This window comes from Microchirus variegatus (genome assembly GCF_963457635.1).
Source record: "Microchirus variegatus genome assembly, chromosome: 10".
Taxonomy (NCBI): domain Eukaryota; kingdom Metazoa; phylum Chordata; class Actinopteri; order Pleuronectiformes; family Soleidae; genus Microchirus; species Microchirus variegatus.
Genome location: NC_139811.1, coordinates 18,793,156 through 18,810,971, shown reverse-complemented (window position 1 = coordinate 18,810,971; position 17,816 = coordinate 18,793,156). Strand labels below are relative to the sequence as shown.

Sequence of the window (17,816 nt, the reverse complement as noted above, 5' to 3'; positions counted from 1 at the left end):
GTCATTTGGTTTGAATGCAAAAGACATTTGTTTATATTTGAAAGTTTCACATAGTAGGACTTCAGCATTAACTGGTTATGGTTAAGGTTAGGATTAAGGTTTTAGTTAAACTGTCCAAATGAATACAAGTCAATGCAGAGGCTAAAATAACAAGAATAGCCCTATAAATCTGTTTTTGTGAGTGTGTGAGTGTGGTCATGAAAGGCTTCAGAGCAAAGGTTCACTTACATTCACTTACAACCAAGTGATAACTCATCAGGTGCTTTTCCTGCAAAACATATGACCCTATTAATTATGAGCAGCATAATTATTACCTGTGCTGTTAATATTGCTTTGAATAACACATTCATTTGTTATAATTGCTTCATGTTTTTGGTAATTGTAACAGTGAGTCTGCTACTAGTTTTCCCCTCTTTCAGTCCAGCTGTTCAGGTGGTGGCCGTCCACCCTGAAATCTGCTTCTGCTTCTCTTTTTAGCGTCTTCCTGTTAAAAATGTGGAGGCTTTTCTCTTTCCACTGTCTCCATGTGAGGAAACATGTCTTTCTTTAGTCCTAATAAGGTCACAGCTTTACAGTGTGAAGCGCCTCGAGATGTTCAGGACTGCATGTTGTGATTCTGTGCTGTACAAATAGAGAATAACGAAGAATGATTCGGTTTCGATATGCGCTCTATTAATTGTCTCTCCCATTATATTTTTTTTTACAGGGAGGTCAAACAGCTATAAAGCTGCAGCTTTATCCTGTAAGAGGTAGAAGTTCAGCATCTCCATAAAAACGGGGGTGCTGGGATAAATAAAGCACATCTGTCCTTCTGTTGCAGGTGAACCTATTGTTTACTTATTCAGTTAGAATTAGGTTTACATTATTTTCTTATGGAGATAATGAAAATGAAGGTTGCTTTTAAGCCAGTGTTTCTCAATCCTGGTCCTCAAGTCCCACTGACCTTCATGTTTTTGAAGTTTTCCTGCTCCAACACACCTGGCTCATTATCAGGCTTCTGCAGAACTTGTTGACGTGCTGACTATTTGAATCCAGTGTGTTGGAGCAGGGAAACTTTCTAGAACATGCAGGGCAGTGGGTCCCAAGGACCAGGATTATGCCCCATGATGCCTTTTTATGTTACGCCACAGGGTGGAGCCAAAGTACATGTGGCCCATGCCATACAGGCCATACTCCAATCACATAAAATTATGTTTGGTGCAATTATACCGCCATTAACCATTTTCACAATCACCATTTTGTCACTCGTTGTCTTCAGCCCTTTCATATTTTTTATGTTTTAATAATTCCTAACAGTTTGAGCGTTTACACATTTGAGGTCTCATTTAAACTGCATTGAAGGTGGGGGACAGAGCACAGACCTGCATTGTTCTTCCTCTGCTGATGTACACAAACAGACTGTCATTAATGGAAAAAAGACAGTTTATTGCAACGTAAAAAAAGAAATCCAAAACACCACACAATTACATAAATGAACAAAAGTGATGGCGTGAGATATGATTGAATAAATAAATAAATAAATAGACTACAACAGTTTGTGGTGTTTGATTTTTCAAGCAGAACTCATATGCAGCTTCAGTGTAGACAGACCCCTAGTACCGTTCAGTCTAAGTCACAAAACAGACAGCAATAAGACAGAGAAAGATAGATAATCTTTATCTCTGACAATGATAATCACACCCCTTTGTCGGTGGCTGCATCCACAGAGCAGCCAGAGCTGTTTTGGTTGTATTTGAATGAGGAAAAACAAGAAGCGAAAAGCTCACTACCGCACAGATGATACATTTTAATGTAAATAAACTGATGCTTTGGTGGATTTGCATGGCTGAGGAGATTCACAAATATTACAAAGTGGTGGTTGGGAGAGTGTGTGAGAAGTGAACAAGGGACACAATCAAACTTAATGGATCCTTTTGGGTTCAAGATGGCTTCACTCTTGTGTACAAAAATCCAAAGATGGATGGATGGTATAGGGTCTTGGTCAACGCAGCATCACCAGGCAGACAGGCTGGGGGTGAAATCTCAGTTGCGGTTAGTTTGGAGCTCCTAACTGGGGGAGAGTGCGGGGCTGGGGTCAGTGCTGATGTTGACCAAACACTCGCTGGACTTGAGGCTGGCCAGAGACTTAGAGCTCGGCAAAGACGCCAGAGAGCCGCACAGACCCAGCATGGAAGGAGTGTTGTCTTTTCCTGCATGGACGAAAATCAGCTCATGATCATGCATAGTTCAAGCTGCCCACATGGAACACCACAAACAAGCATCAAGCCTGTCTTTGTATCACTGGCTGCCACTGAAAGGGTTTTATGCAGTTGGGAAAGTATACAAATACACTACACAGCCATAAAAAAGCCACATAATGAAATAATATAATATTTTGCTTAGTGTCTATCTTACAAGCCTGTGGGGGCAATGCTATGATTTAGGGCTGTTTCAGTTGGGTCAAAGTTCAGCAACCTTATGATGTCAGTAGACTACCTAAATATACTGAATGAACAGTTCTTTCAGGAATATTCCCTGATAGCAATGCCAGGATTTATCATGAGTCACATGGATTGACCACCCCAGAGTCCAGACCTTAACCCCGTTAAGAAGCTTTTACAAGATCTCTGCAAACAATAAAGGCAACTGTATGTGAAAATGAGTTATATTATCAAAGTAAAGTGTGCCATAATCAAGATAAAGAGAGTCAAACAACTGTTTTTTTACTGGGCAGGGTATATTCAAACTCAAGCAGAAGCAATACAACATTAGTGTGGTGGCCTTTGTGCTAATGAAAATTAAGCACCACTAAGTTTAAGAAATAAAATTAATATAAAAGTATCATCAAAGATTAATGAAGTATATTCAAATAATGGCTTTTCCTCATCAAATAAATAACTGTGAGCTCAATATCAGCACTACAAACCTCCACATGTTTTACTTCATAAGCTGTGATGAATATGTTGTGATGTGCAATAAAAAAATAAAAAAGTAATTTTACCTGCTGAAGTCCAGTCAGCATCTCCGTTCTGTCTCCCATCAGTCCTCTGGGAGTCAGAGTTCAGACTGATTTCAGCAGACAGCTGCTCAAAACTGTGGAAACTCCTCCTGGATCGACAAAAACATCATAATGGCACAAATTAACACTGGGTATGAGGCTGTGCATCAATGGCAAGTCTTGTTACACTAAATGTATTTCAAGAAAGAATCATAGTTAAAAAACAAAAGATTAATCCTCATCCTTTCACTTCGTGCTTTCAGACAGACACGGTTCTGGTTCTGGCTACGCTCTCGGGAGTCTCAGGACCTTGGTGCTTTTTTTCTCATTGGGAAAAGTGATCATTTGCAGGCTCTAGCAGGCACATTGCGCCCATATATAAAATGTATCCACTGGACAGATAAATCCTCTGAGGCTGGAAGGTTGTGTAGGACTCTGTGCTGCACTGTGGAGCCAAGAATAGAACTTTTTGTGGACTTTGCGGATTTCCTCTTTTCGGATAAAGTTGCCTTCGCCAGAACTCTCGCTTGTTTTATGTATTGTGAGTAAGTCAACATCACATGTGTTATCTCCTGTACTTAGGCTGAGGAGGACCACAAAAACATGAGTGAGTCAGCTTTTTTCACACTTTGTCAACTGATAGGGCCTCCAGAGTCCCAAATATAAGGATTTAAATGAAAAAAGTTGATTTAGCATAACATGTCCCGTTTAAAGACAATCTGAATCAGCTTTATACTTACTTATAACTTTAACTTATAGTGTAAACGTTTAACTTTACCTGCGGAACAGTTTGACATCGCCTTGGTTGTTTGTGATGGTGGACCACTGATTGACCAATGGAATGGAGAGATCTTTATCCAGATGAGAGGAATCACAGGGTGTGAGGGCCGAGCTGGACAGATCAGACAAAATAGATTCATATCAGGAGAAATACTCGACATTCCAGGAAAACAATGTTTACCGAAATAGAGTTAAAGTAAAAACTGTGTATCTCTTCTAAAGGTTGAGCCACGCGTATGTGGTTTATCAGATGTGTCGCCTCATAAACTGGCAACATCAAAAACTGCATCTGCATTTAATTGACTTTGTTTCATCTGCTATAGAGAAACATATCTGGTTACATTAAGGACATTCATAGACCAATAACTTAACTCAAATGAGTAAAAATGTTCCATCACCAACAAATGTTCCTAATTATGTGGTTATATTAAAATGCCCACTTTATCTCCTTGTTAAAAACTCTATTAGAATGAAAAGTTAACTGAATGTCATCCAAGCACACTCTTTGTAGATAAATAATAAAATAAAAGTAGAACCATATAAGATTCTTCGGCTTGTCCTCAAAGGAGAAACTTTTTTGGCTCCACCTGGAACCCTTTTGGTGGGTTCCACCAAGAACCCTTTTAAAATCCTTTATTCAGGAAAGGGGTTTTAAAGGGTTCTCTGGATCAAATTGGTTCTTACTGGAACCATTAGTGTTACCAAGAACCCTTGAAAAACCCTTTCTTCTGGAAGGGGTCTTTCAGAGGCAAATGGTTCCAGGTAGAACCTCAGTCCTTCTAGAAGAACCCTTATTTCTAAGAGTGCAGGATGTGGTGTGATTATCTCAAGGGCATATGGTTTCATTTGGAATGTTTTACTCGGTCACTATGAACTCAATGTTGTTGTCATGCTTCATTACAGTTGTGCCTGTAGCTCCAGCACAATGGCCTCCAGCTCCTTCTTCTCCTGTTGGCTCTGCACACTCAGCTCTTCCACTTTGGCCCTCAGCCGCTTGTTCTCTGTCTCCAAGTTTTTCAGCTGTGACTCCCGCAGACGCACCAGCTCCTCCAGGTAACCCTGCACACCAAACAAGGAATTAGGGGTTGGTTTGGTGATAGTGGTTGTTTTATTTCATCGTTTCTTTTTGGGGAGTCACCTTCTGGGCGTAAACAATCTTGAACCTCTGCTCCATCTTGCGACACTTGTTGCTCCAGCTCTCCTCGTCGGTCACCAGGGGGATGTATGGATGATCAGGGACGCTCTCCTCACTGTTACTGCTGTCCACACTGTGACGATCCTCATCGTCACTCAGGTAGTCGTAACTGTACAATGAGACGGGGAGGGGATTGTGGCGTTACACTTGCACACGCGTGATATGCTAAGGGTGAAGCGACGAGATCAGTCTCACCTCTGAGTAAACTTCAGGTAGGGTGTGTAGTCGATGACAGCAGGAGCTTTCCCATCCAGAGTCTCACCCTTCAAACAGAAACTGCACAGAAACAACAGTCAAAAAACCCAAACTTCATATTAATCTCACGAACCCAATGGGTGTACACATTATCTACGAGCAAATATCTAGCCTATGATGTGCAGTAAATATTACCTGTCAAAAGTTATGGCTCACTTCAATGAATGTAACATTAAATTAATCAGAAATACACTCTATACATTGTTAATGTGGTAAACGACTATTCTAGCTGCAAAAGTCTGGTTTTTAATGGAATATGTACATAGGTGTATCGAGGCCCATTTCCAGTGTTCTAATGGTACATTGTGTTTGCTAATCGCGTTAGAAGGCTATTGTATGTCTGTAGTGTAGACATTAAAACCCTGTATATATTGTATTTTAGACATACTCTTATGTCTCTTGACATTAAACAGAAGAAAGTACATTAATACTATAGTAATGTATTATTTATGCATACAGGTCCACCGTGAAATGTGGGTCATAAAAGATTTTTAAGGCAGATATATTAATAATGTATATATTCTAACTGAAACACGATGTATGTCGCCGTTTTCTTACCTGAAGTCAATGGCGCTCAGCCCAATCAGCATGCCGGTCAGAACTGTGGCTTCCTCTCTCAGCATAATGGCTCCATCATCATAGAACCTCCTGTCAGGTGAAGACGTCGTTATCATATCTATCATTAACGTATACTACATGAACACGAATATCGCAGTTTAATAGCCATGATAATTCTTTTAATAACACCTTTTTTTCTTTATCAAATAATTGTAGTGTTTCATGATTTGGATATTGCACTTTTGCTACATTGCAACCACACTTAAAGGAACACAATCTGAATTATGGGGACAGTCCCTTTAACATGACTGGCCTGACCTGGTGGTTCTCGTGTCTCTCAGAGCAATGGACACATATTCAGACAGACGTTTTTCCATCAGTGCCACTCGAATCCATGCCCGGCCCTGTAGGACAAAGTCAAAGAAGAGTAGGAATATGAGGCTTTGTTTGGTGCTCTCCCTGGCAAACCCCACCCCTCCAACACCCCCACACACACACACACACACACACACACACACACACACACACACACTCTCACTGCTACCACATCAAACTCACGCACACTAGTGAACGGGAACACACTTGCCTTGGCTCGTGATGTGCTGATGTTCTCTATGTTTTCAATGCTGGTGATGCAGCTGTTCTGAACCTTGCTGCATGCCACTCGGATGTATTCCCAGAAACTGCGCTGTCCATCTGAGCTGAACCAGCTTCCAGAACCTGGTCAAACATTTAAACATAGCAGTGACACCCAACCACACACACACACACACCATTTTAGAATTAACAACTTTGTATTAAACACTTCTAAAGCCTTACTAACTAATTTGTCTCTCTTGTCCTACGCTATGTCACCTGTAGTGTTACCTTTGAAGCGGTGGCTGAGGATGTGCTCTATAATGGCGGCAAAGTTAATAAATTCCTCAGATGAGTCATCTATGGGCTCTGCTGTGTACTTTTCCAGGAGAGTCTTAACAGAGAATCTGGAATAGAAACACAGAGAAGATGCAGAATTCGATCAATTCAAATGAGAGCAGAGAGACAAAAAAAAGAGAAGCCACTTCAGATGTTTGAACTCGTTTGCCTGCTGCACAAGCCAGTGAAACGCAGCCGTATGTTGCTTCCGAGCTGACAAATGTACTACTGTATTTTGAACCCTGCAACAACAGCAGAGATTTCTCTTTCCTTTTTTGGGAACCGTGCCATCTTATCACACTGAGGTCACCCCAATTGTCTTGTGTACAATGTACAATGTACCCCTTCAGTGCTTTGGCAGTGTTAAGATGAAAACGACACAATTAATCCCCTGTCTTTTCAGCCTTTGTGCATGATGTGCTTCCACGTCTCTTTGGGTCATGTCCCTCTGAAGGATCAAGAATGATCAAATAATTCCCTCCCCCTCATCTATACACGGTGGTCCGATCTATTTAGGGCAGCTACTGCAGCTTTAGTTTGGCTTTCGACTTCTCACACTCACCCTGCACCCGCCACAGGGAGGAAGCTATGCAGTGTGCATGTTAGGAGCCGGCTGTGAGGCACAGGCTCGGGCTGACTGCCTCTGTTTTGATGGGAAACACTAGCATCACCGAGGGCAAGACTGCCCTGGCAGTGGGAAAAACCTCCATAGCCAGGGGAAAAACTACCGTCTCCATGGGCAAGTCCTCCATCTTCAGGGGTGTGACCACCACCTCCATGGGAGACTCTACCATTCAAAGACAAAAGACGACTGTGGCTCTGGGACGAGCGAGCTTCACCCGGGGATCCACAACCACCTCCTTCCGGAAAGCGTTGGCATCCAGGCGCAAGAACACCTAAATGGAGAGAACCCCTGATGCAAGGGCAAAGACACCCACAGCATCGACGCAGTCCAAAAAAGACTCTAACAATGAGTGGAAAACCGCATTCTCATCAAGCAAGACCTCCTTCACCAAAGGCAGGGTTTCGATCCTGAGGACCAAATACACCTTCTCCTGGGGTAAATCCTCCATCTCCTGGAACAAAAGCACAGTGAGTTTGGGCAACACTGGCATAGCAGTGGTCAAAACATCTGTCACACGAGGGGAGACCACGAGCTCGCTCACCACTGTGACATTCACTCATGGGAACAAGTCCATGTCTATGGTCAAAACCGTCCTCATCAGGGGCAAAGAAAAGCACAGCAACGTCTACTGGGATTTTCACACATAAATCCTTCACACACTTAAAAAACCCATGGATATGTCTTTCTGGTCAATGATAGCAGGTTAGTAGTATGAAGAAGAGCTGCTAATATTTGTGATCAATGTGTGTCAGAAGTTTCTAGATCAATAAGCAGGATGTGATTCATGAATAAAAACCCTGTCTGCACAAAGAACCAATTATAAGGTATGAAAGTGCAAAGTGAGCAGCCGATCTAATGGGTTTGCAATTGAGAGCTGCCGTGCTGAGTGTGTTATGTAAATGTGCCAACAATGAGACGGTTTATTGTGTGTCAACTTGCGAAACAGCCATGTGTGATGTATGAGAGTGTGTGTGTGTGTGTGTGTATTGTTTCATCAGCACGATCCCCCTGTATTGTATGTGCATGCACAGTCGTCAACATCCAGTATGCATTTTGGTATAAATGTGACACACTTGTTGACAAGACTGGCTGATATTCTGAAGCATGTCCCATGCATTCCCATAACCATTCTGAACTGAACCAATTGAACTAGAAAACTGAACGAATGTAACCGTGCTTATAAAGGTAACCTGTCTAAACACTGCTTGGCTTGATTTTTTTATGTAGAGCTGACTTCTTGTGGAATATTCAATTATCAAAACAACTAAAATGGAGAAAAATACAGACTTGCTCGCTGAAAAGAGTTGTAAACGAGTCACCGTGTGGACACAACCCGGGACAGGGAGGGACAACACAAATACAGGATGCGAGCAAACAAAGCCTAAAACACATGTGGAGAACACAAAGACGTGCATCCGTTCTTTTATCAAATCTGACACTTTGCAACTCATTTCACATATGGTGCATACAGTTGTACACAGAGGGAATGTCTTACAATCAGAGGCTATAAGGAACAATGGCCCAGAAGATAGTGATGTCACCACAGATTGTCCCCTTTACAACAATGTGTCCTTCAACTGTCCGGTGTCGTCGTGGCGGTTGGACAATCGCACCACTGTCCTGGGCTGCCTAGAGGCTGTGGCCACCTACGGCTGCCTCTGTCCATTCACAGGGACACATGGGTGGTATGTGGCCTTCCAGAGCCCACGTCGACCAGCTCAACGAAAGCTTTATGTGACACGGGGGTCGCGATATCCACGCTTAGCATTCTGGTCTGCTCTGGATTGCGGTTGATGCTACTATTACTCTCGAGGTCTTGCAGAGCAGGGCGTGCTGCATGAGTGTGCGATGCTTTGCGTCGAGTGAGCCCCAATCCTCACCGTTGAATCTGGGTCAGGAAGACAAGCTTCTCCTCAATGGGAAACACCAGCTTCACCGAGGGGAAGACTGCCTTAACTGTGGGCAACACCACCATAAAGAGGGGGAAATCCAAGCTTGCCATGGGGGGCTCCTCCATCATGAGGGGCAAGAGCACAACATCGCTGGGCTCCTCCACCATCACAAGTGGAAAGACCAAGATCTCCCTGGGCACCGCATCCTTCAGCAGAGGCACCACCACCACCTCTTTCCGGAAAGCCTTCCTCCCCAAACGCAAGACACTTTAGATGAGAGGGGACAGCGTTGCAGGGTAGGGGGCCAGGCAGAAAATGTCACCATAAAACGGCACCATCACAGAGAAGAAACAAACACCACCACAGCATCGAAACTGGGTCTATGCCAACTGAGAGCAAACACTGGATTAAATTTACTTTTGGAACTTTGACTTGTTACCACCATGCCGGAATTATCAAGGACACAGGTCAGTGGCATTTTCACTTTGTCTCAAAAAGTCATGATTTCATTGTTTAATGGAGCTGCACCGTAGTATTATTTGTATGTGCTACAATCATCCATGAGCTTCCACTTGTACAATGCAGCCTTGAATTCTGAGATGAGGCTGCCTGACTGTTTATGTGAAAGCATTTCAAATCATAAAAGAGTGAAGTCAACTGCAGCAGAAAACCCTCTGTGACCACCTAAATTGGCAGCTTTATCACAAAAGGACCATTACAGCGGATGAGTGTAAATTCCTCTGTAAAGTCCTTTGATCTGAAGAGGCATTGCTGGCATGCCTTAAATGCAAATGGATGGAGTGGAAAAGCAACATGCTCTTGGTACGATTTGACACTGAAAAACAACTGCGGGGCCTTCTGACAGTCTCCTTTTGTGCCTCCTCTCACTCAGCCTGGATCCCCGCCCAGCCCACTCTCAGCTCTCTTGAAATGCCCTCTTGTTCTCACTTTTCATCCCTCTACTGTACTTACGCACGAGTGTTTGATCTGCAGCACCACCTGAAATAACCAACACTGCATTTATCGGCTTAAAACTAATTGCACAAAGCTTCATATTAACCCTCTCAACTTTCTTTTTTTTCCTCCCACATAAACATTTCTGTCACTCCTTTCTCTTCTTCTTCCTGTCTCTCTCTCTGTCTGTCTGTCTCTTTAGTCTTGGCATAACCAGCAGGATCAGATGACACAAGCAGACTCCTCACTGGCCGCAGCCTTGTGTAACACCATCCAGTGCTGTGTTTATCATCCTGGACTGTTGGGGGAGAAGGCCTGTCCAGCGCTGGAGCGGCACATGCAGCCAAGAGAAAGAATGCCTTGTGCTCTGATAAATATGAAGATAAAAATAATGATCTGGGCCAAATCCTAATAATAGATGTGAAAAAGTAACCACAGCAGGGTGTGTCCATGTCTCTCTCACCCATCCCCTCTGCTAACAAGTGTCCAGGCAAAGTGTTTCATGGTCAGAGGAGGTGAAGCTGGAGCAGCGTGAAAGATGGACCGTAAAGGCTGAGAAGCAGCAAGAGTGTAAATCAGATGTTTGAGCAGGACAGAGGGGGAAAAAAATGAGGAATAACAGGGAAAACTGGTGGGGATAAGAGAGTGGGCGGATCTGCTCCAAAATGAAGGAATCTTCTGCTGTAATTTCACATAATTCAGGTCGATGATAAAGATAAAAAATAGTTTCAAAATCAGGGAAATAAAAAAAGAAAAAAGAAAACTGCACAAAAACAGAAAAAAAGATAAAACAATGTTTTCTGAGACATGGAGGTTGAAAGAGTGAGAGAGGTGGAGTGTGGCACAAAACGATGCAGCTGTCAGCCTGTGCTATTTCTCAGAATAATAATAAAAAAAGAAAACAAAGAGCTGCCCACTTGCAGAAGCATGTCCAGCTGATGTGAATATGTATTTGTGTTTACTAGAGTACAGAACATTTTATTCTCTCCTCGAGAGCTTCGGCCTCAGCCATTACACAGCAGCACACCACCCTCCCTCCCTCCCTCCCTCCCTCCCTCCCTCCATCCCTCCTCTCCTCTCCCCTCCCCCGTCCTTTCTCTTTCCAGGCAGGTCTCACTCATCTCATCTGTGTCTTCTTAGGTTCACCGTGTGTTCACATCAACATGTTCCACCAGTCACGGATGACGGCACGACAGCTCTTTAAAACAGACAGGAGCTACAAATCATCACATTTTCACACATCAGGAGTGCCGCATGAGGCCTGTAAACAAACCGCCCTGTGACTGTTAAGTTACATTCAGCTCCGATAAACAAAGTTAACCTTTTAGTGGCAGGGAAATTCTCAGTCGACTGCAGAAGGCTTGGCCCCGTCATGTTAAGATGAAACCTGTTGCTAGTGGCAACAGCACAGGAGGCACTGCTGTCACTGTGGACACCATAGATACATATCACCGACTCTCTTATCTCTGGGTGGCCAGTAAAATTTAATTCCTTTGGACGTTTTTGGTGTGACTGATATTTATGACACCTGACACAAACCTCTGCAGGAAGATACACATAAATCTATTTTTAATCAATTCTAACATGTTCCATCATCAAGAGAAATTGTTTTGTTTATTTGTTTATTTTAATTACGAGTATTTCAGTTGATTTACAGATGAACCAATTGTAATCCCTCCCTCACTCAGGCCTTGTGTATAAGTTCCCTGTGATTCTTGATCAGGTTTTCCTTTACTTTACATCAAGGAAGAAATAACAAGTGATAAACAGAGTTAAAAGAACCTTATCCAACAACATGTGAACTGTTTGACCCCTAAAATGATTCCCTAAATTGAAAAAACTTCATCAAATGAAGTTTTGCGAACTGGAAGTTTTAATCCCCGAGTGTTCTGACTGTTAATGTTAATGTAAGACTGGGAGAAGGTCAAATTTTATATATACATATATATATACACACATATGTTAGAAAAATAAAAGCTTGGCTTGGTGTACTAATCACGCACTAATGTGAGCTCAGCTTCTGTAGCCAGGCAGCAGCTCAAAGCTGTAGAAGTGGCTGCGTCTCAGTCAGCGCGACCGACAGCACCCTGATCCTGTGTCCTGCACCAACACGATGCTCAGCATCAGAATCTCTCCTACGACTACTTGAATGAACTCTGACCAGAGCGGCATGGAGAAGAACAGAAAAAAAAAAGAAAGAACAAAAAGGGTCAGGAACATCACGGATGAGGAGATGCAGGAAGAAGCATGGACGTGAACCTAATCACTGTCATCATGTTGTTTGTCTGAAAAACTGTGTAGTGAAGCATTACTGATGAAAAGCTGTTTGAGATTCATTTCTTGTCTTGTCCAGAGTGTTTGTGTGTATTTGTGTCCTTAAAATGCTCACATGATTAAAGTAGTCTAAGCTCAGTCGGTTCAACAACAGTGCTGCTGTGCTGCCGCTAATATTTCTCTGTGTTGTCAGTCCTTCGTCAGAACTTCTCTTTAGTTGCAGTCATGCTCTGTGAGGTCTTGTTTGTTTTGCTTCACTGTATGTGTCACTAAAATGTAGGAAACGAACCTTGGACAGAAAGGTAGTGGAATAAAAATGCTTGATTGAGTGTCAATTTCAGCATCAGTCTCCTTTTTTTTATATTGGGGCGTGGATTGGATGCGTGATGCATCTTCCACAAATACTTATGTCCCTGTGAGGCTCCATTTACGACTGCAGTCAATTTGCAATTCCTGAACCACAGTAGCACTATAACAACAACAACCTATTTGAACTATCAAAGGAAATCTGTGATTTTACCACAATTATCTGGTGATGAATACAAAAATAGAGGTATATAATAGTTGGATGAGGTCACTCATCCTGCAAAACCAAAGAACACCAGTTAATAAATTTGTTTGATTACCAAATAAGTCATTTTAAGCAAAAACATCAACAATATATCCATGATTTTTCCATCCATCCATTGTCTACCACTTTATCCATAGGGGAAAGCCTGGGTACAACCTGGACAGGTCACCAGTCCATCACAGGGCCACATAGAGACAAACAACCATCCATCCATCCATCCATCCATTATCTACCGCTTCATCCTCCACCAAAGGGTCGTGGGGGGTGCTGTGCCTATCTCAGCTGACATTGGGCAATAGACGGGGTACACCCTGGACAGTTCGCCAGTCCATCACAGGGCCACATATAGAGACAAACAACCGTTTACTCTCAAAATCACACCTACGGTCAATTTAGAGTGTCCAATTTGCTTAATCCCCAAATCTGCATGTTTTTGGACTATGGGAGGAAACTGGAGAACCAGGGGAAAACCCCCACACACACATGGAGAACATGCAAAGTCCATGCAGAAAGACCCTTGTTCTGACTGGGTTGCGAACCCAGGTCTTCTAAGTGCTAACCACGACCTTATATGGTCTTGTGTGGGTGTATTTATTATCTGTGGGTAGTGCAATCTGCAGTCTCACCATGAGATGTCGCTAATTCCTACAAGCTGGTTCTTTAACCTTGTAAGCAACACAAGTTGGAAACTACTCTGCTGCACATAAAAGCAGTTTCATTCCTGACCTTGAATATTTGAAAGCGGGTTCTGAACAGCGCAGATGTTTTCTTTTTCCTTTTGTCAGGTGAGTTGCGACTAAATTGATGGAGGTTTAATTGGTGGATGATGGACTCTCTGGTGCTGCACAGACACTCTCAGCTCCAACCGTTCTGAACACTGTACAAGACAGTGATTTATGGGAAGCCATATAAAGACCATCAGCACTGTGTGTGTGTGCTCTGTGGGTTGAGGACCACTGACACAGGGGGAGGAGTCCGGCGTGCCCTTGTCCTGCACGGACACTCAACCTGCCTGTGATGGAGAGACTGTTGTCTATTAAAATAATTGGTAATAATAATATTGATAAGGCAACGTTGCAGGTGCGTTTGATACAAAACACTAAATCAAAACAGGTAATTATAGATTATTGTACGGGGACACACCTGCCCTTTTTTCCATCCTTAACATTATCCTGTATTATCATTATCATCATGTTCCATCTTGCTGTTAAACATACATGAGAGGTGAGCAGCAGGATCGGGATTTGTTTGCCACACAGAATCACAGCATATCGATGACTTCATGAGGTGTGTACCTGCAAACCGTGATGAGGTTCTTTCGCTCCACGCCGACGCTCCGTGCAGACGCCTTCTTCGATGTCAGACCCATAGCCATTGCTGTCTGAATGCAGCCCGACTCCATCCAGCGGCGGCCCCGGGGCCTCTTAGGGAAGCGTGCCCAGGCCAGGACCCCTCCCTCCGTAGGCCCTGTGTCCTACAAACACCCGCTATCCACCGCGAGAGAGCCACGGACGACGCTACTGCTGATGCTGGAGAAGGAGGAGGAGGAGGCTAGCAAGATAGAAGCAATTACATGTAAGATTTCCGGGTGAGACTTTCAAAATAAAACATTTTTAATTGTTGTGTTTGACAACGCCTTTATTTTCAGATTTTAATCAGAGTTCAACAAAGCTTTATTGGTTTTTTTTTTTGGTTTTTTTTTAATAAAGCTTTATTGGTAATCACAAAAGGACGGACAAAATAAATAAAAAATAACATACCAGCATATGACACACATGAAAAAGGAGTCTCACGTGGGGGTTTTTACGTTGTAGAATTGATATAAATGAATAATCTTCATTGATAGGGCTTGTTACATTTCAGATTGTGTCGTATATATGTCCACAGTTAGTTAGGGGAAATGCAGTGGAGTAAAATTGTTAGAAATATAAATAACAAAGTAAAGTACAGATACGTGAATTTTGTAGTTAAGTACAGAACTGCGTTACATAATTACACAACTGCTCAGTTCAAAGTTCAAACCCAGCTCACCTTGTCTGCTCAGTCACAGTTCAAAGCTTCCCAACGCACATCAAAGTTCTTCTCTTTGGTCTTCCAGTTCCGCTTCTTCTCTCCTCAGCCTCCTCCGACTCCATGACATTAGAGGGCGCTGTGGAGACCCGGCGTGTTATTTATGTTCTGTTGTAATCAAGATGGCGGAATCAGAAGAACCTAAAGCGGGCTCTTGCACTTTTCTGTTCAAAAAATCCACCAAAAAATTCTCCGGGCGAAAAAGGAAAGCAAGCAACAGCGACAGTGGTAACCGTTCGTCGTCGAGCAATTTTTCCCGATGTTTTGACGACATTATTGTGTGGTTGTGACGTCGTAAATTATGTCAACAGACCTGTTAATGTTAACAACTATCTATGGTTTGTGTGCGTTCATGTGTATTCCGCTTATGGTTTTTCGTAATAGCAATTAATACAATTACAAGATAAAGAGCGGAACACGATGAGATAGTGGCAGAGAAACAGAAAGCGATTGTGTCATTGTGGCGTTTTTGTTCCCTCGGAATTTTGAGTGATGCGACCTGTTAGGATATTTTCCTTATTTCCTTTAGTCCACACAGAATAGATTCGGTGTTACATGGGACAGTCGTAATCGAGATGTGGTGGGAATCACAGGCTACCTCACCATACGATACTCGATACTCGATAACAATTATGTGATAATCAATATATTGCAAGACAATCATATAGTTAAAAGTGCAGGATTTCTCTATTTATTCACAACACCGAGAACACAGTGCGTTAAGTCTATCTGTTGGACGTGGATGAGGAATCATGTAACGTAGCTTTCTCCGCTTGATAATTAAAATATCAATATTTGCCCTGGCGCATTAGTTATCGTATTGCACGAGGAAGGATGGCGATATATCACTGAAATTGACATTTTGACCCACCCCTGGTGTGGAGGGATACATGATATAAGGAAAAACAACAAATGAACAAACATTTAAGTTTGAGGTGTCTAACCTCAAATGAAGATGCAAATCTGTTAAACTTGCTTTTTCCCCCACCAGATAGCAACAATGACAACGAGGAACAGTGCTCTGTGATCCGAAGAGAAAAGAAAGGTTTACGAGTCAACCCCATGATTCAAAAGGTAGTGGAATATTAACAATGATCATTTTAAATAAAATCTGAGTTTAATAGACACATACAAGTGTTTATTTTTTTTCTCAGTCAAAGAAAGTAGAGAGAGATGCTGTATCCTCCAGTGAGAGTGAAGGTGAAAAAGAAGACAAGATCACTGTCGCCTACAAGTCCACACGATCAGCTGTGAGTTGAGACATTTTTACTGAAAAAATTACACTTTGTCACACTATTGCCACAGAATCTTCGCTTGAAAGTGCTGCTGAAATCTTCTCATTCTCCACTATTCTGTCAATCATACACAAAAGAAACCAGAGGGACCTGACGACATGGGGGCAACCGCTACATATCAGCTGGACACAGAGAAGGACAACGATGCACAGGCAATTTTTGAAAGGAGTCAGAAAATCCAAGAGGTAAGAAAGAGATGACTCATACCTGGAACATCAAACTGTAACTTCTTTCACAAATGTACAGCTAAAGAAAGACACCTGTTCCTCCTTCAACAGGAGCTGACGGGTAAAGAGGACGATAAAATCTACCGTGGCATAAACAATTACCAAAAATTCATCAAGCCCAAAGATACCACCATGGGCAACGCCTCCTCTGGCATGGTCAGGTGAGTTCTAACACACGTTATATGCTTTAATAAGACAGGATTCATGAATATCAGTGTTGGTCATTGTTTATTAATTTACTTTTTTTTTTATTTCAGAAAAGGACCAATCCGAGCCCCGGAACACCTGAGAGCTACGGTCAGGTGGGACTACCAGCCAGACATCTGCAAAGATTATAAGGAGACTGGTTTCTGTGGTTTTGGAGGTAATTATTAGATTGTATCTAAACATTTTAAAGTCGCCCTGAAGAAGAATTGTTTTCAGTCTCCATGTTCTTCTCTCTTGCTTTTAGACAGCTGCAAGTTCCTTCACGACAGATCAGACTACAAACATGGCTGGCAGATTGAAAGGGAGCTGGATGAGGGTCGATATGGGGCCAATGGTGAGCTCAGGATGTGGATTTCATGTCTTTCTTATTCCAGCTTCTGCATCAACATTTCCTGAACTATGATGTGATTAAATCTAGATGAGGAGAACTACGAGGTCAGTAGTGATGATGAGGACTTTCCCTTCAAGTGCTTCATCTGCAGAGAGTCCTTTAAAAATCCCATTATCACAAAGTAAGTTTCTTCTTTAGCTTGTTTTTCCTTTGCTGCCACACCCCACAGAGCCTTGTTTTAGTATATTAGTATAAACTTGCCAAATGTCTCCCAGGTGCAGGCACTATTTTTGTGAGGTCTGTGCTCTTCAGCATTACCGCAAGTCAAAGCGCTGCTATGTGTGCAACACTCAAACCAATGGTGTCTTCAACCCTGCTAAAGGTAAGCAGAGTTTCACATGTCTTCGACCATGCACGCATCACCATCTTCTCAGGAATTCTAATGGTAATAGGAAGTTGATTTCCTTAAATCATATTTTCTATTATTTCCCCCTGTTCCAGAGTTAATGGTCAAATTGGAGAAACGTCAGGCTGCAGCAGACCAACCCCCATCCGATGAAGAGGATTAGCAACAGTCCATCCTTCCCCTTAAGTGTTTGTCTGTGTACATTTTGAATAAAATACTTTTTTAGACAGTCTCTCTGACTCCCTGCGTGATACAATTAAATAAAAACATAATAGTGAACAGTG

At 42.6% G+C, this 17,816-nt stretch overlaps 2 protein-coding genes across 2 annotated transcripts; one reads left to right on the top strand and one right to left on the bottom strand.

Annotated features, from left to right (window-relative positions):
- Positions 1-1,934: 1,934 nt before the first annotated feature.
- rundc3aa (RUN domain containing 3Aa) lies at positions 1,935-14,398 on the bottom strand (the record flags this gene model as incomplete). Its single annotated transcript, XM_083896629.1, has 11 exons — positions 1,935-2,189; positions 2,981-3,087; positions 3,756-3,869; positions 4,659-4,816; positions 4,896-5,061; positions 5,148-5,228; positions 5,766-5,855; positions 6,084-6,169; positions 6,352-6,485; positions 6,633-6,748; positions 14,292-14,398. 11 exons carry the CDS (start codon positions 14,396-14,398, stop codon positions 2,047-2,049), a joined length of 1,302 nt encoding a protein of 433 aa, XP_083752755.1. The 3' UTR covers positions 1,935-2,046.
- A 790-nt stretch (positions 14,399-15,188) lies between these two features.
- Positions 15,189-17,764, top strand: rnf113a (ring finger protein 113A; the record flags this gene model as incomplete). The annotated part of the gene is made up of 10 exons (XM_083896982.1): positions 15,189-15,294; positions 16,058-16,140; positions 16,221-16,316; positions 16,439-16,546; positions 16,640-16,749; positions 16,846-16,952; positions 17,040-17,129; positions 17,214-17,307; positions 17,402-17,508; positions 17,628-17,764. 10 exons carry the CDS (start codon positions 15,189-15,191, stop codon positions 17,693-17,695), a joined length of 969 nt encoding a protein of 322 aa, XP_083753108.1. The 3' UTR covers positions 17,696-17,764.
- Positions 17,765-17,816: the final 52 nt, after the last annotated feature.